General features: G+C 52.9%; 2 protein-coding genes across 4 annotated transcripts; one reads left to right on the forward strand and one right to left on the reverse strand.

Annotated features, from left to right (window-relative positions):
• Positions 1-1510: 1510 nt before the first annotated feature.
• On the forward strand, positions 1511-3645 carry CISH (cytokine inducible SH2 containing protein). The gene is made up of 3 exons (XM_072128562.1): positions 1511-1749; positions 1915-2168; positions 2839-3645. Exons 1-3 carry the CDS (start codon positions 1703-1705, stop codon positions 3339-3341), a joined length of 804 nt encoding a protein of 267 aa, XP_071984663.1. The 5' UTR covers positions 1511-1702; the 3' UTR covers positions 3342-3645.
• HEMK1 (HemK methyltransferase 1, mitochondrial release factors N(5)-glutamine) lies at positions 3449-26537 on the reverse strand. 3 transcript variants are annotated; one of them, XR_011850424.1, is made up of 13 exons: positions 26277-26537; positions 22673-22861; positions 22258-22349; positions 21935-22028; positions 21333-21455; positions 21182-21246; positions 21056-21105; positions 18914-19019; positions 18752-18847; positions 18556-18669; positions 16074-16260; positions 3937-4019; positions 3449-3709 (listed from the first exon to the last, which is right to left on the reverse strand). XR_011850424.1 is itself a non-coding variant. In XM_072128560.1 (11 exons), the coding sequence occupies exons 2-11, from the start codon at positions 22856-22858 to the stop codon at positions 16227-16229; spliced, it is 960 nt and encodes a 319-aa protein (XP_071984661.1). In that variant the 5' UTR covers positions 22859-22861; positions 26277-26537; the 3' UTR covers positions 15931-16226. The 3 variants fall into 3 exon arrangements, 2 of the variants coding, with proteins under 2 accessions (XP_071984661.1, XP_071984662.1); XM_072128560.1 differs by lacking the exons at positions 3449-3709; positions 3937-4019 and having other exon boundaries at positions 15931-16260; XM_072128561.1 differs by lacking the exons at positions 3449-3709; positions 3937-4019; positions 26277-26537 and adding an exon at positions 25832-25920 and having other exon boundaries at positions 15931-16260.
• Between the last annotated feature and the right edge of the window lie 4 nt (positions 26538-26541).

Here is a 26541-nt window from a genome sequence, read left to right on the forward strand (position 1 = left end):
TATATTGCGCAGGATACAGGCCGCCGGCTATATTGCGCAGGATACAGGCTGCCATAAAACTTCCTGATACAACCCTTCCCAGTGATGTGGACTGTGATCTCAATGATCTCTATCGGATGATGAGTGGCGGTGCCGCAGATATTAGATCAGTGCTGATTTTTAATCTCTGCCCGTAAATAATCAATGTTCCCATTCACTGACAGCAATCAGTGATACTGATGAGGAGCTAAGAGGATCAATGTGACAGAGGCAGGATCAGTACATGTAGCAGATACCCCACAATCCCAGCACCCCCCCCCCATATACCGATACTAATCACAAAGCTCCACCCCCTGTCTAGGCCCCGCCTCCATACTGTAGTACATAGACCTGGCACACTGTAACGACACGCTCTCTACTCCTGCTGTGACTATCTCGGTGGTGGAGGCGTCATGGGAATAATTTATGTGATGACAGCGACACAAAATAGCAGCTGCCTTATCGGTCATGACCCAGGTCACCCCTGATGTCATCGCTGCCTGGACCAATCACAGAGCAGGAGGTAACCTCGCACCTCATACTCCCCGCTGCGTCGCGGTGAATCCACAAGGGCCACGCTGTAGATATTTCTAGAACCTTCTACACCGTCCAGAGATTTGTGCTACTAGAATGAAGCTGTAACGAGATGATCGGACCTGGGCACTGCTGCATACATTAAAGTATATGCTCCGCCTACCTGACTCCTCACACAGGGTCACATGACATTTTACACTTTCATTGTCCCCAGGTCTTGTATTAGGGAGGGGTAAGTGATTCCTGGACAATGCCCGTCCCAGGGGTAAACGCTCCTTTATTTATGGTCTCGACATAGAAAGTCCCAAAATATAGGGAAACTTTCTGATCTAGTAGCGATTGTGCGGAGGAGACCCCTAATACAGGGACGATCATCAGCGCGTCCCTCCCCGAAACCTCAATCTGATCCGTCCGACCCCAAACAGCAACAGATACAGAATTTCTGGGGTCCCAAACAAATCCCATAATGCACAGCTTCAATCTACTGTTCCCCAAATTCTCTTCTTCCCACCACTCGGTGCCCTGTTATCAATGATGGGGATCATTATGGCCCCTGCAGAACATGATGACATCACCTCTGGCAGTGTGACATCATGTGCGGAGGTTGAGGCCACTTCCGCTGCTTGTCCTGCTAAATATAGTGAGACGTTCCTGTGAGATCACGTAATGACTGCGGGGAAGCGCAGCTGAAGAATGTCCAGCGGAATTTCTGGAATCAGACCAATTCCCTGGAAATGCAAAGGAAAAAAAAACTGAAAAGGCGAGCCTTAACCCCTGCAGTGCCAGTGCCTCAGCCTCCTCCCTCCATCATGCTGGAGCCCTCTGCAGCACTTCCTATCGCCCTGTGGTTCAGACCCCTCCCAGGGCAGGCGGCTGCGACCGGGCCACTCCTCCTCCGGCCCCCTGTCATTGGTGGATTTACATAGTTCCGCCCACATTTCCTGGAAAGTTCTTGGAAATATATTAGCCGAGTTCTGCTGTTACACTGGGACAACACACACACCCAATGCACCTATATATAGACAGGGCAGAGCGGCGGCGCGGGGTTAGATAGCTGCGATCTGCTGGCCGAGCACACCGTCCGTGGATAAGCCGCGCAGCAGACAGCGATTTCCTCCGGTGCTGAGCCGTCTCTGCGGTGGGACACCCAATGCCTTTCCGCTCCTCCTGGACGGATATGATTCTTTGTGTCAGAGGGTAAGAACATTGGTTTGTTATTTCCGTAGCGCCAACCTAGTCTGCAGCGCAGGGCAGAGAGCGTGACGTGTCTCCGCTTATTGTGCCGCGGCGCTGAAGGACACCGCACGTCATGTGTTTTCCTCTCCACCTGCGTCTCTCTAACGTCTCTCTCCTCCTCTCCAGTCCTCAGAGCCTGTTGGCAGAGCAGAGGGTTTGTCGACCTTCGTCGTGTGTGGGGGTCCCGGGCTTTGCAGCCGACCAAGTCATGCACCCCCTGAACCCCCCAACCTGTCCAGGGCACACGCCAAATGCGCCTGAGGTGCCCCCAAGGACGTCTGAACCCCAGCGACCCTTCCCACCTCCTCAAAACACCGTCCGGGACCCAGAGGAGGATCTACTCTGCATCGCCAAGACCTTCTGCTACCTGCGAGAGTCCGGTAAGACCGCAGAGACGAGGCAAAACTTTATTGTATATGCAGAGAAGAGGGCGCCCCTTTAAGAGGTAGTTAACCCTTTCCGATGAGTGCATATAATATGAGATGCGACGGGCAGGCGCTAAAAAAAAATCATCATCGGAGTAAGAAGGGGGGGGACGCCAATACTTACTGCGTAGTTTCAGCACCGTCATGGAACCGCAAGAGTTAAAGTGACAAACAGGATTGGGGCGACCGCTGTATGAGCGCGGAGGACGCTACTGCGGCACGCGATGGGGGAGGGGCCTCGACTGTGACGTATTCAGAAATACTAAAAGAGTTAACTTGGTGATAAAGTCATCCCTTAGGATTTTCACCCGGATATTCGCGCTCTCATATATTCACGGACACAGACGCCACTTTTACAGCACATGAGCCACGGGTGACACGATACGGCAGTCACATAGGACCCCCTCAAAAAGTTCACTTTTTAACCCCAAACAACCTGGTTTCATGTAGATGAACTTAATGACGGATATAAAATCGCAACAACTTTATTTGTATAAAACTGTGAGAATCTGGAATCTTGTCCCCGCGGTGTTGATGCCACCCAGCTTTCCCAGAAGAGTAGAGAAGTTAGTAACAGTTTGGGTTACTGTCTTGACGCTTTGGTTCTCTCTTTCTCTCCTCTCAGGTTGGTACTGGGGGCCGATCACAGCCACAGAGGCCAAACAAAGACTCCAGAAAATGGAAGAAGGCGTCTTCCTGGTGCGGGACAGCACCCACCCCAGTTACCTCTTCACACTGTCCGTCCGGACAAACCGCGGACCCACAAACGTTCGCATTGAGTACTCGGACAGTCTTTTCCGGCTGGACTCTAACTGGCTGTCTAAGCCTCGGATCCTGTCCTTCCCTGACGTGGTCAGCCTGGTACAATATTACATGTCGTCCTGCAGCTCCGACAGCTCTAAGGACCCCCCCAGCCCGTTGCCCCCTGCACCCACATCGGTTAAAGAACCCGCCGCCGTTCACCTCAAGCTGCTGCGGCCGCTGCACCGGAGCGGGGAGAGCCCGAGCCTGCAGCACCTGTGCCGGCTCCAAATAAACCGCAGCGTGGCGCCAGGAGCGGACATGACAGGACTACCTCTGCCCCGGCGCATGGTGGAGTACCTGCAGCGATACCCCTTTAAGCTCTGATTGTTCCAGGGCAGGACTGTCCATCCCCATGTGTCCAAGACTGTACATAATCACCGTATTTATTATCACATCCCTCACCCACGGTTTTTTCTGAGGTGGGAAGGGGGTTTATACTTCTGTTGCCAGCGGATATCTCCAGCTACTCCCTGACACACTGTAACGACTGGACTGGCGAGGTCAGGGACCTTTGTGGGCAACTGCAGACACTCTGATGAGGCCAGCGGGGGACGCACTTCTCTGGTAACGCTGCGGATCGATCCGTCAGGTCGCTGGAGATGAAAATAAATAGGATTTCTTACTAAAATGGTCGTCCTGTCATCATTTAAAGGGGCTGCCGTCTTCTGACAACTTCTCAGATCCTAGTAAAGCTGGGTGACAAACAACATGATACTCAGCTGAGAAGAGGTGATTTGCCTAATTACATTACTGTTAACATTTGCATCTACAAAACGCAGTGTAGACATGTTAACACATGTGTTAACTATTCATTTACATTTGTGTTTTGTTAAAACTTTATTAACGCATGCGTTAACGTCGCGTTTACACTGCATTTTGTAAACGCAAAAGTTAATAGTAATGTAATTAGGCAAATCACCTCTTCTCAGCTGTTGTAATTCGTTTTAAAACGCAATAAAAACGCGCCCTCAAGTCCTCATCAGGAGAGTAAAGATGGATGAGCTGCAAATTGAAAAACTGGAAAGTTGCTGATTTTTGCAGGAATGTAGATTTTTGTAGATAAATGTCCCCCACAGACTACGAGGGGCGTCACATGACAACAACCTCCCATACGCTGGAGGTTTCAGAAGGTGCCGTACAACATTTTGACAGTATAAAAGAACTGAAACTATCACTCCCATCATCCACAGGACTGGTGTAAGGTGGGCAAATAGTGGGGGGTTTCCGTAGCCACTGATATCACACAGGAACACGCACAAAGGGTTAACCGATAGAAAGCAGAGAAGTTGTCACAATGTATCAGCCTGTTCTCCCACTTCCTGCAGCTGATACTTCCTGATACTTATTCCCTTTAACCCTTGGCTGCCCAGTATAGTGAGATATAGATAGATAGATGTGTATATATATATATATATATATATGTCCTAATCCAAACCCTGAAAACAAAGCATCCTGGGAAGCAGTAAATGCCCTCTGGGAGAAGTACACACTCACATCACCCAGCTTTCCCATTCCCCTGAGCAGGATATCTGCCTTATCGTACAAGGATGGATTCCGCCGTACGCTCACAGATCTTCATCATTTGGCCCATTTTGGGGTGACCCTGGGGATGATGTCACGGGGCCCGGACCCTCAGGTAAGTCTGTGCTCTGCGCCCCCAGCCCCGGGCAGGGTTACACATATTTGTCAGTCTTCTCCCCTCCCCCGTCTGCGCTCAGGACTTACCAGGAAACGCTCCGCCACCGCTTTCTGAGAAACTGAACCAAGACGAGGAGGGAGGGAGAGTGACAGGGACAACTACATACGTGACATCCCGGGGGCCACCACCAGCAGCGCCGCTCATATCCTCACCTGCAAGGAAAGAGGAGGAAACACAGCAACAGGGGGACATGATGCCTACAATATCATTACACGGCTGATAACAGAGAGTAATAGACTGGCTTCACTCAGGTCTGACAGCATCGTAGACTCCAGTAAATGTCTGACACTGCAACTGTCTGCAGGAACATAAAGGTGATGTTACCAGAGACCCCCATAATCAACATGACTGATAACAGAGAGTAATAGATTGTATCCCCCTGTACAGTCTCCTCTCCCCGGGGTGTAATGGCTGATAACAGAGAGTAATAGATTGTATCCCCCCTGTACAGTCTCCTCTCCCCGGGGTGTAATGGCTGATAACAGAGAGTAATAGATTGTATCCCCCCCTGTACAGTCTCCTCTCCCCGGGATGTAATGGCTGATAACAGAGAGTAATAGATTGTATCCCCCCTGTACAGTCTCCTCTCCCCGGGGTGTAATGGCTGATAACAGAGAGTAATAGATTGTATCCCCCCCTGTACAGTCTCCTCTCCCCGGTGTAATGGCTGATAACAGAGAGTAATAGATTGTATCCCCCCTGTACAGTCTCCTCTCCCCGGGATGTAATGGCTGATAACAGAGAGTAATAGATTGTATCCCCCCCTGTACAGTCTCCTCTCCCCGGGATGTAATGGCTGATAACAGAGAGTAATAGATTGTATCCCCCCCTGTACAGTCTCCTCTCCCCGGGATGTAATGGCTGATAACAGAGAGTAATAGATTGTATCCCCCCCTGTACAGTCTCCTCTCCCCGGGATGTAATGGCTGATAACAGAGAGTAATAGATTGTATCCCCCCCTGTACAGTCTCCTCTCCCCGGGGTGTAATGGCTGATAACAGAGAGTAATAGATTGTATCCCCCCTGTACAGTCTCCTCTCCCCGGGATGTAATGGCTGATAACAGAGAGTAATAGATTGTATCCCCCTGTACAGTCTCCTCTCCCCGGGGTGTAATGGCTGATAACAGAGAGTAATAGATTGTATCCCCCCCTGTACAGTCTCCTCTCCCCGGGGTGTAATGGCTGATAACAGAGAGTAATAGATTGTATCCCCCCCTGTACAGTCTCCTCTCCCCGGGGTGTAATGGCTGATAACAGAGAGTAATAGATTGTATCCCCCCTGTACAGTCTCCTCTCCCCGGGGTGTAATGGCTGATAACAGAGAGTAATAGATTGTATCCCCCTGTACAGTCTCCTCTCCCCGGGATGTAATGGCTGATAACAGAGAGTAATAGATTGTATCCCCCCCTGTACAGTCTCCTCTCCCCGGGGTGTAATGGCTGATAACAGAGAGTAATAGATTGTATCCCCCCCTGTACAGTCTCCTCTCCCCGGGATGTAATGGCTGATAACAGAGAGTAATAGATTGTATCCCCCTGTACAGTCTCCTCTCCCCGGGATGTAATGGCTGATAACAGAGAGTAATAGATTGTATCCCCCCTGTACAGTCTCCTCTCCCCGGGATGTAATGGCTGATAATAGAGAGTAATAGATTGTATCCCCCCTGTACAGTCTCCTCCCCCCGGGGTGTAATGGCTGATAACAGAGAGTAATAGATTGTATCCCCCCCTGTATAGTCTCCTCTCCCCGGGGTGTAATGGCTGATAACAGAGAGTAATAGATTGTATCCCCCCCTGTACAGTCTCCTCTCCCCGGGGTGTAATGGCTGATAACAGAGAGTAATAGATTGTATCCCCCCTGTACAGTCTCCTCTCCCCGGGGTGTAATGGCTGATAACAGAGAGTAATAGATTGTATCCCCCCTGTACAGTCTCCTCTCCCCGGGGTGTAATGGCTGATACCAGAGAGTAATAGATTGTATCCCCCCCCTGTACAGTCTCCTCTCCCCGGGGTGTAATGGCTGATAACAGAGAGTAATAGATTGTATCCCCCCCCCTGTACAGTCTCCTCTCCCCGGGATGTAATGGCTGATAACAGAGAGTAATAGATTGTATCCCCCCTGTACAGTCTCCTCTCCCCGGGGTATAATGGCTGATAACAGAGAGTAATAGATTGTATCCCCCCTGTACAGTCTCCTCTCCCCGGGATGTAATGGCTGATAACAGAGAGTAATAGATTGTATCCCCCCTGTACAGTCTCCTCTCCCCGGGGTGTAATGGCTGATAACAGAGAGTAATAGATTGTATCCCCCCCTGTACAGTCTCCTCTCCCCGGGGTGTAATGGCTGATAACAGAGAGTAATAGATTGTATCCCCCCTGTACAGTCTCCTCTCCCCGGGGTGTAATGGCTGATAACAGAGAGTAATAGATTGTATCCCCCCCTGTACAGTCTCCTCTCCCCGGTGTAATGGCTGATAACAGAGAGTAATAGATTGTATCCCCCTGTACAGTCTCCTCTCCCCGGGGTGTAATGGCTGATAACAGAGAGTAATAGATTGTATCCCCCCCTGTACAGTCTCCTCTCCCCGGGGTGTAATGGCTGATAACAGAGAGTAATAGATTGTATCCCCCCCTGTATAGTCTCCTCTCCCCGGGATGTAATGGCTGATAACAGAGAGTAATAGATTGTATCCCCCCTGTACAGTCTCCTCTCCCCGGGGTGTAATGGCTGATAACAGAGAGTAATAGATTGTATCCCCCCCTGTATAGTCTCCTCTCCCCGGGATGTAATGGCTGATAACAGAGAGTAATAGATTGTATCCCCCTGTACAGTCTCCTCTCCCCGGGGTGTAATGGCTGATAACAGAGAGTAATAGATTGTATCCCCCCTGTACAGTCTCCTCTCCCCGGGGTGTAATGGCTGATAACAGAGAGTAATAGATTGTATCCCCCCTGTACAGTCTCCTCTCCCCGGGATGTAATGGCTGATAACAGAGAGTAATAGATTGTATCCCCCCCCTGTACAGTCTCCTCTCCCCGGGATGTAATGGCTGATAACAGAGAGTAATAGATTGTATCCCCCTGTACAGTCTCCTCTCCCCGGGGTGTAATGGCTGATAACAGAGAGTAATAGATTGTATCCCCCTGTACAGTCTCCTCTCCCCGGGGTGTAATGGCTGATAACAGAGAGTAATAGATTGTATCCCCCCTGTACAGTCTCCTCTCCCCGGGATGTAATGGCTGATAACAGAGAGTAATAGATTGTATCCCCCCCTGTACAGTCTCCTCTCCCCGGGGTGTAATGGCTGATAACAGAGAGTAATAGATTGTATCCCCCCCCTGTAAAGTCTCCTCTCCCCTGGATGTAATGGCTGATAACAGAGAGTAATAGATTGTATCCCCCCTGTACAGTCTCCTCTCCCCGGGATGTAATGGCTGATAACAGAGAGTAATAGATTGTATCCCCCTGTACAGTCTCCTCTCCCCGGGGTGTAATGGCTGATAACAGAGAGTAATAGATTGTATCCCCCTGTACAGTCTCCTCTCCCCGGGATGTAATGGTTGATAACAGAGAGTAATAGATTGTATCCCCCCTGTGCAGTCTCCTCTCCCCGGGGTGTAATGGCTGATAACAGAGAGTAATAGATTGTATCCCCCCCCCCTGTACAGTCTCCTCTCCCCGGGATGTAATGGCTGATAACAGAGAGTAATAGATTGTATCCCCCCTGTACAGTCTCCTCTCCCCGGGATGTAATGGCTGATAACAGAGAGTAATAGATTGTATCCCCCTGTACAGTCTCCTCTCCCCGGGATGTAATGGCTGATAACAGAGAGTAATAGATTGTATCCCCCCTGTACAGTCTCCTCTCCCCGGGGTGTAATGGCTGATAACAGAGAGTAATAGATTGTATCCCCCTGTACAGTCTCCTCTCCCCGGGGTGTAATGGCTGATAACAGAGAGTAATAGATTGTATCCCCCCCTGTACAGTCTCCTCCCCCCGGGGTGTAATGGCTGATAACAGAGAGTAATAGATTGTATCCCCCCCTGTACAGTCTCCTCTCCCCGGGATGTAATGGCTGATAACAGAGAGTAATAGATTGTATCCCCCCCTGTACAGTCTCCTCTCCCCGGGATGTAATGGCTGATAACAGAGAGTAATAGATTGTATCCCCCCCTGTACAGTCTCCTCCCCCCGGGGTGTAATGGCTGATAACAGCGAGTACTAGCTTGTACCCCCGGTGCTGGTGGCATTGCTCTGCAGCGTGGCTGTGTACCTCTGTGACTTGCACAGAACCTTATTACATTCCGGGTGATGTTATTACGCTCCCCCCCCCCCCCTCTCCTACAATTCACTGGAACTCTTCCCTTTCTAAGAAATCCTGATAAAGCTGGGGGCGGAGCCTGAGCCCGAGCGCAGCCAATCACAGTGCGTGCAGCGAGCTCTTCCCAGGAAGACGGAGGCTCGGAAAATCCCTCATGTTTTCCTGGGAACTGACAAAACATCTCCCGGAGCCGGAGGAGGCCAGACGATCCCCAGTACAGCCAGTATACCCGGCACTATACCCCCAGTACAGCCAGTATACCCGGCACTATACCCCCAGTACAGCCAGTATACCCGGCACTATACCCCCAGTACAGCCAGTATACCCTGCACTATACACCAGTACAGCCAGTATACCCGGCACTATACCCCCAGTACAGCCAGTATACCCGGCACTATACCCCCAGTACAGCCAGTATACCCGGCACTATACCCCCAGTACAGCCAGTATACCCGGCACTATACCCCCAGTATACCCGGCACTATACCCCCAGTACAGCCAGTATACCCGGCACTATACCCCCAGTACAGCCAGTATACCCGGCACTATACCCCCAGTACAGCCAGTATACCCTGCACTATACACCAGTACAGCCAGTATACCCGGCACTATACCCCCAGTACAGCCAGTATACCCGGCACTATACACCAGTACAGCCAGTATACCCGGCACTATACACCAGTACAGCCAGTATACCCGGCACTATACCCCCAGTACAGCCAGTATACCCGGCACTATACCCCCAGTACAGCCAGTATACCCGGCACTATACCCCCAGTACAGCCAGTATACCCGGCACTATACCCCCAGTACAGCCAGTATACCCGGCACTATACACCAGTACAGCCAGTATACCCGGCACTATACACCAGTACAGCCAGTATACCCGGCACTATACCCCCAGTATACCCGGCACTATACACCAGTACAGCCAGTATACCCGGCACTATACCCCCAGTACAGCCAGTATACCCGGCACTATACCCCCAGTACAGCCTGTATACCCGGCACTATACACCAGTACAGCCAGTATACCCGGCACTATACACCAGTACAGCCAGTATACCCGGCACTATACACCAGTACAGCCAGTATACCCGGCACTATACACCAGTACAGCCAGTATACCCGGCACTATACACCAGTACAGCCAGTATACCCGGCACTATACACCAGTACAGCCAGTATACCCGGCACTATACCCCCAGTACAGCCAGTATACCCGGCACTATACACCAGTACAGCCAGTATACCCGGCACTATACACCAGTACAGCCAGTATACCCGGCACTATACCCCCAGTACAGCCAGTATACCCGGCACTATACCCCCAGTACAGCCAGTATACCCGGCACTATACACCAGTACAGCCAGTATACCCGGCACTATACACCGGTACAGCCGGTATACCCGGCACTATACACCGGTACAGCCGGTATACCCGGCACTATACACCGGTACAGCCGGTATACCCGGCACTATACACCAGTACAGCCAGTATACCCGGCACTATACACCAGTACAGCCAGTATACCCGGCACTATACCCCCAGTACAGCCAGTATACCCGGCACTATACCCCCAGTACAGCCAGTATACCCGGCACTATACCCCCAGTACAGCCTGTATACCCAGCACTATACACCAGTACAGCCAGTATACCCGGCACTATACACCAGTACAGCCAGTATACCCGGCACTATACCCCCAGTACAGCCAGTATACCCGGCACTATACCCCCAGTACAGCCAGTATACCCGGCACTATACACCAGTACAGCCAGTATACCCGGCACTATACACCAGTACAGCCAGTATACCCGGCACTATACACCAGTACAGCCAGTATACCCGGCACTATACACCAGTACAGCCAGTATACCCGGCACTATACCCCCGTACAGCCAGTATACCCGGCACTATACCCCCGTACAGCCAGTATACCCGGCACTATACCCCCAGTACAGCCAGTATACCCGGCACTATACACCAGTACAGCCAGTATACCCGGCACTATACACCAGTACAGCCAGTATACCCGGCACTATACCCCCAGTACAGCCAGTATACCCGGCACTATACACCAGTACAGCCAGTATACCCGGCACTATACCCCCAGTACAGCCAGTATACCCGGCACTATACACCAGTACAGCCAGTATACCCGGCACTATACACCAGTACAGCCAGTATACCCGGCACTATACACCAGTACAGCCAGTATACCCGGCACTATACACCAGTACAGCCAGTATACCCGGCACTATACACCAGTACAGCCAGTATACCCGGCACTATACACCAGTACAGCCAGTATACCCGGCACTATACACCAGTACAGCCAGTATACCCGGCACTATACACCAGTACAGCCAGTATACCCGGCACTATACACCAGTACAGCCAGTATACCCGGCACTATACACCAGTACAGCCAGTATACCCGGCACTATACACCAGTACAGCCAGTATACCCGGCACTATACACCAGTACAGCCAGTATACCCGGCACTATACACCAGTACAGCCAGTATACCCGGCACTATACACCAGTACAGCCAGTATACCCGGCACTATACACCAGTACAGCCAGTATACCCGGCACTATACCCCCAGTACAGCCAGTATACCCGGCACTATACACCAGTACAGCCAGTATACCCGGCACTATACCCCCAGTACAGCCAGTATACCCGGCACTATACACCAGTACAGCCAGTATACCCGGCACTATACACCAGTACAGCCAGTATACCCGGCACTATACACCAGTACAGCCAGTATACCCGGCACTATACACCAGTACAGCCAGTATACCCGGCACTATACACCAGTACAGCCAGTATACCCGGCACTATACACCAGTACAGCCAGTATACCCGGCACTATACACCAGTACAGCCAGTATACCCGGCACTATACACCAGTACAGCCAGTATACCCGGCACTATACACCAGTACAGCCAGTATACCCGGCACTATACACCAGTACAGCCAGTATACCCGGCACTATACACCAGTACAGCCAGTATACCCGGCACTATACCCGGCACTATACACCAGTACAGCCAGTATACCCGGCACTATACACCAGTACAGCCAGTATACCCGGCACTATACCCCCAGTACAGCCAGTATACCCGGCACTATACACCAGTACAGCCAGTATACCCGGCACTATACCCCCAGTATACCCGGCACTATACACCAGTACAGCCAGTATACCCGGCACTATACACCAGTACAGCCAGTATACCCGGCACTATACCCCCAGTACAGCCAGTATACCCGGCACTATACACCAGTACAGCCAGTATACCCGGCACTATACCCCCAGTACAGCCAGTATACCCGGCACTATACACCAGTACAGCCAGTATACCCGGCACTATACACCAGTACAGCCAGTATACCCGGCACTATACACCAGTACAGCCAGTATACCCGGCACTATACCCCCAGTACAGCCAGTATACCCGGCACTATACCCCCAGTACAGCCAGTATACCCGGCACTATACCCCCAGTACAGCCAGTATACCCGGCACTATACCCCCAGTACAGCCTGTATACCCAGCACTATACACCAGTACAGCCAGTATACCCGGCACTATACCCCCAGTACAGCCAGTATACCCGGCACTATACACCAGTACAGCCAGTATACCCGGCACTATACCCCCAGTACAGCCAGTATACCCGGCACTATACACCAGTACAGCCAGTATACCTGGCACTATACACCAGTACAGCCAGTATACCCGGCACTATACCCCCAGTACAGCCAGTATACCCGGCACTATACCCCCAGTACAGCCAGTATACCCGGCACTATACCCCCAGTACAGCCAGTATACCCGGCACTATACCCCCAGTACAGCCAGTATACCCGGCACTATACCCCCAGTACAGCCTGTATACCCAGCACTATACACCAGTACAGCCAGTATACCCGGCACTATACCCCCAGTACAGCCAGTATACCCGGCACTATACCCCCAGTACAGCCAGTATACCCGGCACTATACACCAGTACAGCCAGTATACCCGGCACTATACCCCCAGTACAGCCAGTATACCCGGCACTATACACCAGTACAGCCAGTATACCCGGCACTATACACCAGTACAGCCAGTATACCCAGCACTATACCCCCAGTACAGCCAGTATACCCGGCACTATACCCCCAGTACAGCCAGTATACCCGGCACTATACCCCCAGTACAGCCAGTATACCCGGCACTATACCCCCAGTACAGCCTGTATACCCAGCACTATACACCAGTACAGCCAGTATACCCGGCACTATACCCCCAGTACAGCCAGTATACCCGGCACTATACCCCCAGTACAGCCAGTATACCCGGCACTATACACCAGTACAGCCAGTATACCCGGCACTATACCCCCAGTACAGCCAGTATACCCGGCACTATACACCAGTACAGCCAGTATACCCGGCACTATACACCAGTACAGCCAGTATACCCAGCACTATACCCCCAGTACAGCCAGTATACCCGGCACTATACACCAGTACAGCCAGTATACCCGGCACTATACCCCCAGTACAGCCAGTATACCCGGCACTATACACCAGTACAGCCAGCATACCCGGCACTATACACCAGTACAGCCAGTATACCCGGCACTATACACCAGTACAGCCAGTATACCCGGCACTATACACCAGTACAGCCAGTATACCCGGCACTATACCCCCAGTACAGCCAGTATACCCGGCACTATACCCCCAGTACAGCCAGTATACCCGGCACTATACACCCAGTACAGCCAGTATACCCGGCACTATACACCAGTACAGCCAGTATACCCGGCACTATACACCAGTACAGCCAGTATACCCGGCACTATACACCAGTACAGCCAGTATACCCGGCACTATACACCAGTACAGCCAGTATACCCGGCACTATACACCAGTACAGCCAGTATACCCGGCACTATACCCCCAGTACAGCCAGTATACCCGGCACTATACACCAGTACAGCCAGTATACCCGGCACTATACCCCCAGTACAGCCAGTATACCCGGCACTATACACCAGTACAGCCAGTATACCCGGCACTATACACCAGTACAGCCAGTATACCCGGCACTATACCCCCAGTACAGCCAGTATACCCGGCACTATACACCAGTACAGCCAGTATACCCGGCACTATACCCCCAGTACAGCCAGTATACCCGGCACTATACACCAGTACAGCCAGTATACCCCGGCTGACATTCTGTGGGGTATGACGTCGCCCCCTATGGATGGAGGGTGGGAATAGCTCAGCTCTCTGTAGGAATGGAATAATATGGGTGCGGGGGTCATCATGGATGCATGGGGGTCAGCAGGGGGCGCTCTTGCCCATCAGCCTCTCAGGCTGATCAGGGTTGGGCGTTCCCAGCAGTCAGACCCCCACATCCTCCACGTAAGAGAATTTATTTAAAGGGGCTGCATCCGGTCTTCTCCCCATCTACTGTTAATGCAGTTTATTGCTCGCTGTTATCAGCCCAGTGCTCTTCAGGAAATGCTCTGGTATCTGTTCCTGGGAAAGCTGGGTGAGTCTGTCTGACACCTGCCTAATCACACATCTCTGTCTTGCCATTCAGGTCCCTGGAAAAGTTGGGTGCACACCTCTCAGTATGGGGGCAGCTCTTTGTCTTTCTCCGCTTTAGTTTTCCATGAATCTGTATCCATTTTCCGGAGAATCCCCCCCCCCCCCCCATTTTCCAGGAGTCGGCACGGTGAGGGGATTCCTGGAATCTCTCCGCTCAGACCGACCTCCCAGAACAGGTAACAGGAAGGGGTCCGGGTCTGCAGGGGAGGAATGGGATGAGCGCAGAACCAGGAAGATCAGGATGGACTGTCACATCTACCAGGAGCCGCCTGTGTGTGAACAAGGCACAAGCTCTTAAAGGGGCGGTCCAGACTAATGTACTTCACTTCATCATTATCAAGATCTCTGCTCCCTGTCAGTGAATAGGAACCTTCATATGGCCGGCCAAGTACATCTCACACCCGGGGGGTTTACAAAGAGCAAATAGGAACAAGTGACAGATCACATGACATAAGCCTCGTCACCAGAGCTGACAATCCACTGCCCCGGGGACAGGATTATCTCCAGCACATGATGGAGGAAGAGGCCAGCAGGAACCGTCATCACTCATTGCTGAATTCCTGGAAAGATCTCCGGGACTAGAAGGACTTTGTCACCGGCTTCTAGGAACTGATTATTCTCCACAATCCCTGGACGGAGGGGGAGGGAGAACACAGGAGCCGAACGTCTCCATACACATCAATATAGCATCTGTATATCCTGTGTAGTCACAGCCCCGCCTCCCTGTCTGTATATCCTGAGGTAGTCACAGCCCCGCCCCCTGCCTGTATATCCAGTGTAGTCACAGCCCCGCCCCCTGCCTGTATATCCTGTGTGATAGGTAGTCACAGCCCCGCCCCCTGCCTGTATATCCAGTGTAGTCACAGCCCCGCCCCCTGCCTGTATATCCAGTGTAGTCACAGCCCCGCCCCCTGCCTGTATATCCAGTGTAGTCACAGCCCCGCCCCCTGCCTGTATATCCTGTGTGAGAGGTAGTCACAGCCCCGCCCCCCGCCTGTATATCCTGTGTGAGAGGTAGTCACAGCCCCGCCCCCTGCCTGTATATCCTGTGTGATGCCCCGCCCCCTGCCTGTATATCCTGTGTGTGAGGGGTAGTCACAGCCCCGCCCCCTGCCTGTATATCCTGTGTGAGAGGTAGTCACAGCCCCGCCCCCTGCCTGTATATCCTGTGTGAGAGGTAGTCACAGCCCCGCCCCCTGCCTGTATATCCTGTGTGAGAGGTAGTCACAGCCCCGCCCCCTGCTGATGACAGTGTGGGATCTTCTTGTATTATGTATTTATACATTTATTGATGTCCAGATGAATCTGTGAATATTAACCCTTTGATTCTCTCCGTGCTGCCGCTGTGCCCCTGGAGGTCCGTGTTACAGTCTACAGGCAGTGATTGCTATATTTGGGTCACACCTTTCACCCAGACGCTCCAGACACAATATTCGCATATCTTCCCATGATGCATCAGGACAACGTCCTCAGTGAACTTAGCAGTGATGACAGCCTGAGCTGAGATACGGCCGTATCCAAATATGTGCTGCTGTCCCCCACGTCAGGGCATGTGGCTCATCTGCACATCCGGAGATGGATGAAACGAGGCCTGAGGAGGAGAGACGTGAAGTCAGACGCTTAGGACGCCATGTCCCCCCATCCACACACGGTGCAATGTCCCCTCTAAGCCCCCCCCCCCCCTTTACACTTCCACCGGGGTGCCATGCCCCCTCTATGTCCCCCCATCCACACACAGTGCCATGCCCCCTCTATGTCCCCTCCACCAGGGTGCCATGCCCCCTCTATGTCCCCTCCACCAGGGTGCCATGCCCTCCTCCCTCCACCAGGGTGCCATGCCCCCTCTATGTCCCCTCCACCAGGGTGCCATGCCCTCCTCCATGTCCCCTCCACCAGGGTGCCATGCCCTCCTCCATGTCCCCTCCACCAGGGTGCCATGCCCTCCTCCATGTCCCCTCCACCAGGGTGCCATGCCCTCCTCCATGTCCCCTCCACCAGGGTGCCATGCCCTCCTCCATGTCCCCTCCACCAGGGTGCCATGCCCTCCTCCATGTCCCCTCCACCAGGGTGCCATGCCCTCCTCCATGTCCCCTCCACCAGGGTGCCATGCCCTCCTCCATGTCCCCTCCACCAGGGTGCCATGCCCTCCTCCATGTCCCCTCCACCAGGGTGCCATGCCCTCCTCCATGTCCCCTCCACCAGGGTGCCATGCCCTCCTCCATGTCCCCTCCACCAGGGTGCCATGCCCTCCTCCATGTCCCCTCCACCAGGGTGCCATGCCCTCCTCCATGTCCCCTCCACCAGGGTGCCATGCCCTCCTCCATGTCCCCTCCACCAGGGTGCCATGCCCTCCTCCATGTCCCCTCCACCAGGGTGCCATGCCCTCCTCCATGTCCCCTCCACCAGGGTGCCATGCCCTCCTCCATGTCCCCTCCACCAGGGTGCCATGCCCTCCTCCATGTCCCCTCCACCAGGGTGCCATGCCCTCCTCCATGTCCCCTCCACCAGGGTGCCATGCCCTCCTCCATGTCCCCTCCACCAGGGTGCCATGCCCTCCTCCATGTCCCCTCCACCAGGGTGCCATGCCCTCCTCCATGTCCCCTCCACCAGGGTGCCATGCCCTCCTCCATGTCCCCTCCACCAGGGTGCCATGCCCTCCTCCATGTCCCCTCCACCAGGGTGCCATGCCCTCCTCCATGTCCCCTCCACCAGGGTGCCATGCCCTCCTCCATGTCCCCTCCACCAGGGTGCCATGCCCTCCTCCATGTCCCCTCCACCAGGGTGCCATGCCCCCTCTATGTCCCCTCCACCAGGGTGCCATGGCCTCCTCCCTCCACCAGGGCGCCATGTCCCCTCTATGTCCCCCCCACCAGGGTGCCATGCCCTCCTCCCCCCACCAGGGTGCCATGCCCTCCTCCCTCCACCAGGGTGCCATGCCCTCCTCCCTCCACCAGGGTGCCATGTCCCCTCTATGTCCCCCCCACCAGGGTGCCATGCCCTCCTCCCCCTCCACCAGGGTGCCATGCCCTCCTCCCCCTCCACCAGGGTGCCATGCCCTCCTCCCCCTCCACCAGGGTGCCATGCCCTCCTCCCCCTCCACCAGGGTGCCATGCCCTCCTCCCCCTCCACCAGGGTGCCATGCCCTCCTCCCCCTCCACCAGGGTGCCATGCCCTCCTCCCCCTCCACCAGGGTGCCATGCCCTCCTCCCCCTCCACCAGGGTGCCATGCCCCCTCTATGTCCCCTCCACCAGGGTGCCATGCCCTCCTCCCCCTCCACCAGGGTGCCATGCCCTCCTCCCCCTCCACCAGGGTGCCATGCCCTCCTCCCCCTCCACCAGGGTGCCATGCCCTCCTCCCCCTCCACCAGGGTGCCATGCCCTCCTCCCTCCACCAGGGTGCCATGCCCCCTCTATGTCCCCTCCACCAGGGTGCCATGCCCTCCTCCCCCCACCAGGGTGCCATGCCCTCCCCCCCCCCCACCAGGGTGCCATGCCCTCCTTCCCCCCCACCAGGGTGCCATGCCCTCCCCCCCCCCCACCAGGGTGCCATGCCCTCCTCCCCCCCCCACCAGGGTGCCATGCCCTCCTCCCCCCCCACCAGGGTGCCATGCCCCCTCCCTCCACCAGGGTGCCATGCCCTCCTCCCTCCACCAGGGTGCCATGCCCCCTCCCTCCACCAGGGTGCCATGCCCTCCTCCCTCCACCAGGGTGCCATGCCCCCTCCCTCCACCAGGGTGCTATATCCAGCTTCCCGCCTGTTTCCTGTAATACACTAGGTGACCCCTTAGTCTCTGTCCAGACACAAGTGCCGGGATCAGGTGGTCAGAGGTGGGTGTAATATGGGTGTTATATGGATGGGGCTCCCACCTACCTCCTAGACACTTACTTGCCACAGAAATCCTTCACAACCTGGAGGAGCTGCAGTCTCTCCTCTGGGTGGTCTTCCAGCCATCTTTTCACCATCTCTGGATGCCGCGGATCCCCCTCAAGAAAGATGTCCCTGCAAATGAAAGCGGCAGAAGACGCTGCAGACTGTGAGCCCCTGTAATTACCCGGCTCTGGAGCCCCTCCAGGTCACCTACCCCGAGGCCTTCAGCAGGAGGGGGGCAAGCTGCAGGATCCCCATCATCACGTCCATCCCATCAGGACCCCCGTGTAACGCCGCGTGGTCTTCATACCTATTCATGTAGTGCCGCACGTTACAGGCTGCTCAGGGTTACACTAGAGAGAAGATGCCCACCTACCTGAGGATCTCCGGCTCCAGCTGCCTCATGTCCTCTGTGAAGATATAAGGTGGGTTACTGACTACCGCAGACACGGGGCCCAGATCTTGTAGTCTCTCTATGGGATCTGTGGGTGACAGAAGTGGCTCTCATGTTATTGCAGACTACAACTCTCATCATGCACCGTACACCTCCCAGCATGCTGCAGATCACTGCACCGTACAACTCCCAGCATGCTGCAGATCACTGCACCGTACACCTCCCAGCATGCTGCAGATCACTGCACCGTACACCTCCCAGCATGCTGCAGATCACTGCACCGTACACCTCCCAGCATGCTGCAGATCACTGCACCGTACAACTCCCAGCATGCTGCAGATCACTGCACCGTACACCTCCCAGCATGCTGCAGATCACTGCACCGTACAACTCCCAGCATGCTGCAGATCACTGCACAGTACACCTCCCAGCATGCTGCAGATCACTGCACAGTACACCTCCCAGCATGCTGCAGATCACTGCGCCGTACACCTCCCAGCATGCTGCAGATCACTGCGCCGTACACCTCCCAGCATGCTGCAGATCACTGCACCGTACACCTCCCAGCATGCTGCAGATCACTGCACCGTACAACTCCCAGCATGCTGCAGATCACTGCGCCGTACACCTCCCAGCATGCTGCAGATCACTGCGCCGTACACCTCCCAGCATGCTGCAGATCACTGCGCCGTACACCTCCCAGCATGCTGCAGATCACTGCGCCGTACACCTCCCAGCATGCTGCAGATCACTGCGCCGTACACCTCCCAGCATGCTGCAGATCACTGCGCCGTACACCTCCCAGCATGCTGCAGATCACTGCACCGTACACCTCCCAGCATGCTGCAGATCACTGCACCGTACACCTCCCAGCATGCTGCAGATCACTGCACCGTACACCTCCCAGCATGCTGCAGATCACTGCACCGTACACCTCCCAGCATGCTGCAGATCACTGCACCGTACACCTCCCAGCATGCTGCAGATCACTGCGCCGTACACCTCCCAGCATGCTGCAGATCACTGCGCCGTACACCTCCCAGCATGCTGCAGATCACTGCGCCGTACACCTCCCAGCATGCTGCAGATCACTGCGCCGTACACCTCCCAGCATGCTGCAGATCACTGCACCGTACACCTCCCAGCATGCTGCAGATCACTGCGCCGTACACCTCCCAGCATGCTGCAGATCACTGCGCCGTACACCTCCCAGCATGCTGCAGATCACTGCGCCGTACACCTCCCAGCATGCTGCAGATCACTGCGCCGTACACCTCCCAGCATGCTGCAGATCACTGCGCCGTACAACTCCCAGCATGCTGCAGATCACTGCACCGTACACCTCCCAGCATGCTGCAGATCACTGCACCGTACACCTCCCAGCATGCTGCAGATCACTGCACCGTACACCTCCCAGCATGCTGCAGATCACTGCGCCGTACACCTCCCAGCATGCTGCAGATCACTGCGCCGTACACCTCCCAGCATGCTGCAGATCACTGCGCCGTACACCTCCCAGCATGCTGCAGATCACTGCACCGTACACCTCCCAGCATGCTGCAGATCACTGCGCCGTACACCTCCCAGCATGCTGCAGATCACTGAACCGTACACCTCCCAGCATGCTGCAGATCACTGCGCCGTACACCTCCCAGCATGCTGCAGATCACTGCGCCGTACACCTCCCAGCATGCTGCAGATCACTGCGCCGTACACCTCCCAGCATGCTGCAGATCACTGCACCGTACACCTCCCAGCATGCTGCAGATCACTGCACCGTACACCTCCCAGCATGCTGCAGATCACTGCACCGTACACCTCCCAGCATGCTGCAGATCACTGCACCGTACACCTCCCAGCATGCTGCAGATCACTGCGCCGTACACCTCCCAGCATGCTGCAGATCACTGCACCGTACACCTCCCAGCATGCTGCAGATCACTGCACCGTACACCTCCCAGCATGCTGCAGATCACTGCGCCGTACACCTCCCAGCATGCTGCAGATCACTGCGCCGTACACCTCCCAGCATGCTGCACATCACTGCACCGTACAACTCCCAGCATGCTGCAGATCACTGCACTGTACAACTCCCAGCATGCTCTGCCTGATGAGCGTTCTCACCGGTCAATATGTCATGCTGGAGAACGTGGAGTCTGTGCTGTAGGCCCAGCCTGGGGGAAGAGGAGCAGAGTCAGGACCTCTGTGGTGCCGAGGTTGTCCGCTCCTCGCTCTATTTCTGGGCCTCACCTCTCAGCGTTATCCCGGGTCAGACGGACGGCCGCATCCGATTTATCTATGGCGATAACCCGAACCTAAAGGATGAACACAGGGGGTCAGCGAGCGCGCAGGAGGGGTGATGGATCCAGGATATCGTGTTACAGGGGAGAAAGGTCTTTACCTGCGGGATCTTCCAGAGAATTGCCAGGGACACGGCTCCCGACCCACAACCCACCTCCAAGAGCGAGGAGTCAGGAGACTGGTGCAGCTCCAGGCAATCCGCTAGCACCAGACCCACCAGCTCCTGCAGGGAGACGCAGCATCAGACTCCTGCACAATCATTCACATCCATGAGATTTGGGAATGTACATGTTATACATACGGATAAATGAGCAGATGCAGCAGTCAGTCTCCTGTGTACTGTCAGGCCTCTTGCACATGGACATGTTTGTGGTGACCTGTGTTTTTTTGGCTAGTACACATCTAGTCATTGCTCCGTGTATGAGACGACCGCCCCAGCTCCAATTCCTGCCCTTGTCTGCGGCTCAGTCGTCTCTTCTCTAAGAGGACACACAGGGACCTCGGCAGGGACACAAGGGACTCCGGGACGGTGAAATGCACATTTGGGTACAAGACCCCCAACACTGAGATCTCACTGCTTTGTGAAGGCAAAACTGGGTGGAAAATCCCCCACAAATCCTCAGACGCCACATATGGGAGATGAAAGGAGAACCAGGGCCACATTTGTCCCCCACAGATCTGCTGCCCACCATCACCTCTTACCTCTGTCTCCGGCCGGGGAATAAGCACCGGGGGTCTCATTTCTAGGGTCATGTCCAGGAAGTCCCACTCCCCAATAATGTACTGGACTGGAACCCTAAAGAGGGGAAACCATACACAATGATTTTGTGGGGTGGAGGAGGCACAGAGGGGGTTCCCCCCATAAGTCATACACACGGATCCCATTCCTGGAGTGATGGCCGAGGCTGAATGACATCTCATTCTCTAGTTACATCCAGAGCTGCAGTCACAGTTCTGCTGGGTGTGGACGTTCTATGGCACTGACCAATGGATCTTATCTGCTTGGCGTTGCAGCCATCACTTACCTCTTCAGACGTTCTTGAGCCATTTTCTCTATGAGGGTCGTCACATCCGCGGATACTGGAGATCGGACTGCGCGGGATCCTATGCTGTGAAACTGCAGCCATGACAGCATGAGATACATATGGGGTCAGCATATCCCCTCCCCTGCTGAGGACACTGGTGATGCAGGGGTGCTGGGCTACAGGGTGGGTCTCAAGGCTACACACACTGCAGACAGTCGGCCAGACATGCACCTCCTGGTCAATGGAGGAAGGACATAACCCCCTGATGACTGATCTCCAGAAAAGCCGTATTCTGCCCCCATCCCCTGGTTCTGCTCTATTCCCACCCCCTGGTTCTACCCTCCTCATCACAGTTATAATCTCCTCAGTGTTGCCCCCACCCCCTGAGTGTTGCCCCCACCCCCTGGGCACTCACCGTCTTTGCTCCCAGTGCATGAGCCACCAGTATGCGGCTGGAGTCCTCCGGTTCAGGGACCCCATGTTCCCGGAAGACCTTCTCCCAATATGATGCCAGCTTAGCTGGTGTCACCCCGGTGGCTCCCATCCTCCGGCTTGGCACATGTGTTACTTTGGGAAGAATTTGACGAAGTATCTGATGCATTGCCTGTATCAAGAGAGAACACGTCATAAGTATCTGCACCCCAATCAGTGACCCCGATACCGTGACCCATAACGGTCTCATTTTACTAAAGCATCGCCCAATCATATCGAGCACTACACTAAAGTTCATCCTGAGCCGCCTGCTTCACATTCAAGAACTTAACACTTTTGTAGAGTGGAAGCAAAAATCTGGGAAAGCTCAGTGCCATCATAGGAGCAAACACAGGGGGCGCCCCTGAGCGCTTCACATACATTTATACTATAGATAACATCACACGACAATCCCAGAGGAAAGCTTGCGCCATCCACAGCAATTCCAGGAAAATCGGGCGAGGCTCCTATTTCTCCAGGTCACACCCGGACACCCGGAAATCAGGATTGACAGAGAAAAATGTGCTGCATTGTTGAGGCATGATTAACTCAGATTAAGGAGATTATTATAGGAGCCCTTTAAATAACTGCGTGGCAGCTTTATGTGTATAGTATGTATGGCGGTATTATACGTTTCATCAGGGCAGTATATGGTATGTATGGCGGCATTATATGATTCATTAAGGAAGTATATGGTATGTATGGCGGCATTATACGTTTCATCAGGGCAGTATATGGTATGTATGGCGGTATTATATGCATCATTAAGGCAGTATATGGATGTATGGCGGTATTATACGTTTCATCAGGGCAGTATATGGTATGTATGATGGTATTATATACATCATTCGGGCAGTATATGGATGTATGGCGGTATTATACGTTTCATCAGGGCAGTATATGGTATGTATGATGGTATTATATACATCATTCGGGCAGTATATGGTATGTATGATGGTATTATATACATCATTCGGGCAGTATATGGATGTATGGCGGTATTATATACATCATTCGGGCAGTATATGGTATGTATGGCGGTATTATATACATCATTCAGGCAGTATATGGTATGTATGGCGGTATTATATGCATCATTCAGGCAGTATATGGTTTGTATGGCGGTATTATATACATCATTCGGGCAGTATATGGTATGTATGATGGTATTATATACATCATTCGGGCAGTATATGGTATGTATGATGGTATTATATACATCATTCGGGCAGTATATGGTATGTATGGCGGTATTATATACATCATTCGGGCAGTATATGGTATGTATGGCGGTATTATATACATCATTCGGGCAGTATATGGTATGTATGATGGTATTATATACATCGTTCGGGCAGTATATGGATGTATGGCGGTATTATATACATCATTTGGGCAGTATATGGTATATATGGCGGTATTATATGCATAATTTGGGCAGTATATGGATGTATGGCGGTATAAGATATATTATTCGGGCAGTATATGGATGTATGGCGGTATTATATACTTCATTTGGGCAGTTTATGATATGTATGGCAGTATTATATACATCATTTGGGCAGTATATGGTATATATGGCAGTATTATATACATCATTTGGGCAGTATATGGTATATATGGTGGTATTATATGCATAATTCGGGCAGTATATGGATGTATGGCGGTATTATATACTTCATTTGGGCAGTATATGGTATATATGGCGGTATTATATACATCATTTGGGCAGTATATGGTATATATGGCGGTATCATATGCATAATTTGGGCAGTATATGGATGTATGGCGGTATTAGATATATAATTTGGGCAGTATATGGATGTATGGCGGTATTAGATATATAATTTGGGCAGTATATGGATGTATGGCGGTATTATATACATAATTCGGGCAGTATATGGATGTATGGGGGTATTAGATATATAATTCGGGCAGTATATGGATGTATGGCGGTATTATATACATCATTTGGGCAGTATATGGATGTATGGCGGTATTATATACTTCATTTGGGCAGTTTATGATATGTATGGCGGTATTATGTCAGCACTTTATACTATTGCTATTGGATCATATGGCAGCACTTCTCTCCTCTCTATGGCAGTATTATGTAGAGTAATACTTGACTCGTTATGGCACCAGGACCGGGATGGTTGACGGTTATTGCAGTGCAGTTGGGTCAGTACAAAACTTTAGTCTGGGATTCTTGCTGGAGTGGACTCAGTAGGACTGATCACCCTACTGGGCTATGTAACTCAGAGATCCAGCTTTCTAGGGAACACAACTCAGCTTTCCAAGGTTCCCATCCCCTAAAATCTGCTTCTCTATGCTGAATGTGTAGCATCATATAACAACAGCACCACCTGGTGCTCGAAACGGGCACATTGTGTGCAATAGGTCTCTATGTTCTATGACCTGGTGTACGAACACCGACATACAAGCCCCGTCCCTCCAGATACATTAGATACTACCAGATACTACTCCCTGCGCCTGCCCGCTCCACTGCACGCTGTGCCCCTATTCACACCCCTCCTGCATGGAACGCTGCACTGTCAGTTTTTGCTGCTGATAGGCCTAATAAAAGAAACCGTGAGTTCTTGCATCATCTCAGTTATATTCACAAGCCTCCACTGTACCATCAGCCGGACCAATCACAGGAGGTATAATCATCTGTGCGTTCACATTCAAATTATCTACCAGAAACATTTCATCAGTTAGATCAAATAAATTTACCTGTGTGAATATAATTTCCCATAATTGTCGCCATGCTGTCCCTTAGGAACAAGATAGCTGTCCTTGGATACGACCACCTCTGCACTCTAGCAGTGATGGTCACACACACTAGTTAGCTCTGCTGGATTCAGCGTTCATTACCACAGGCTGCGGGAAAGGCAATAACACCCGGACATTTCATATGAAGAAACTATTTGTTTCTCTGTGCAATCACTGCAGCAGTGGTGGTGGTTGCATCCAAGGACAACATCGCTACATTTATGGGAAATTATCTAAACACAGGAACATTTTTTTTTTTTTAAACAACATCCAATTGAAGCGTCTATATAAAGAAGATGAATTTAATTTAATGTCCTAACAAGAAAACCTCTTCACTGTCACCCGCCCTCGTCTTGCTTCACCCTCCTGGCCCTGGCGGGCGTGGATGAGGCCTACACCCAGACTGAGCTACTGTGACCAGGCCACGGAACTGTGTGGCGGTATTATGTGGCTTCTGTACAGTGAGTGCCACACAGCTGCTGCAGCGCCTCTTGCACCGGTCTCTCCTGCCTCAGGGAAGATGCAGTGAGTTTTCTTCTGTTAAGATGATTAAACCTGGACGGCAGAGCTGTGTGACTGTCATAACATCAGCCCTACAGGGGGTCACACAGCTTTCCCAAGGTCCTGAGCGTCATTTGCACAGTTATATTGTGTGTCAGTGCAGATGTGTAAGCGGTCACCCATCTATAATCATATAACTGAGCAGATACTATCAGAAAGATGAAGAACTACAAGTCACAGGGGACCGGGCACACACATGAAACTAATCCTACCTGGCAGCTCAAGGGTTAACACGGCGCCTTTGGCCATAGGGATCTCCCACATCCGGTGTCCTCCGCAAAAAGAAGCGCCGTCACATTCGTTCCGGCAGAAGTTTCCTTAGAATGACAGCGTGATTCGCATAGACCCTCTGTCAGGTCATGGCCACATTGACATACAATTCCCTGTGCTCAGGCCAGGAGCCGTTCTCAAGAAGATATCTTTTACAGGAACTAATTTGGTGCTTCCCAGAATGCTCTGCACCCGTGTATGGGCGCG

The sequence above is a fragment of the Engystomops pustulosus genome, chromosome 10 (genome assembly GCF_040894005.1).
Source record: "Engystomops pustulosus chromosome 10, aEngPut4.maternal, whole genome shotgun sequence".
In the NCBI taxonomy this organism is placed as follows: Eukaryota; Metazoa; Chordata; class Amphibia; order Anura; family Leptodactylidae; genus Engystomops; species Engystomops pustulosus.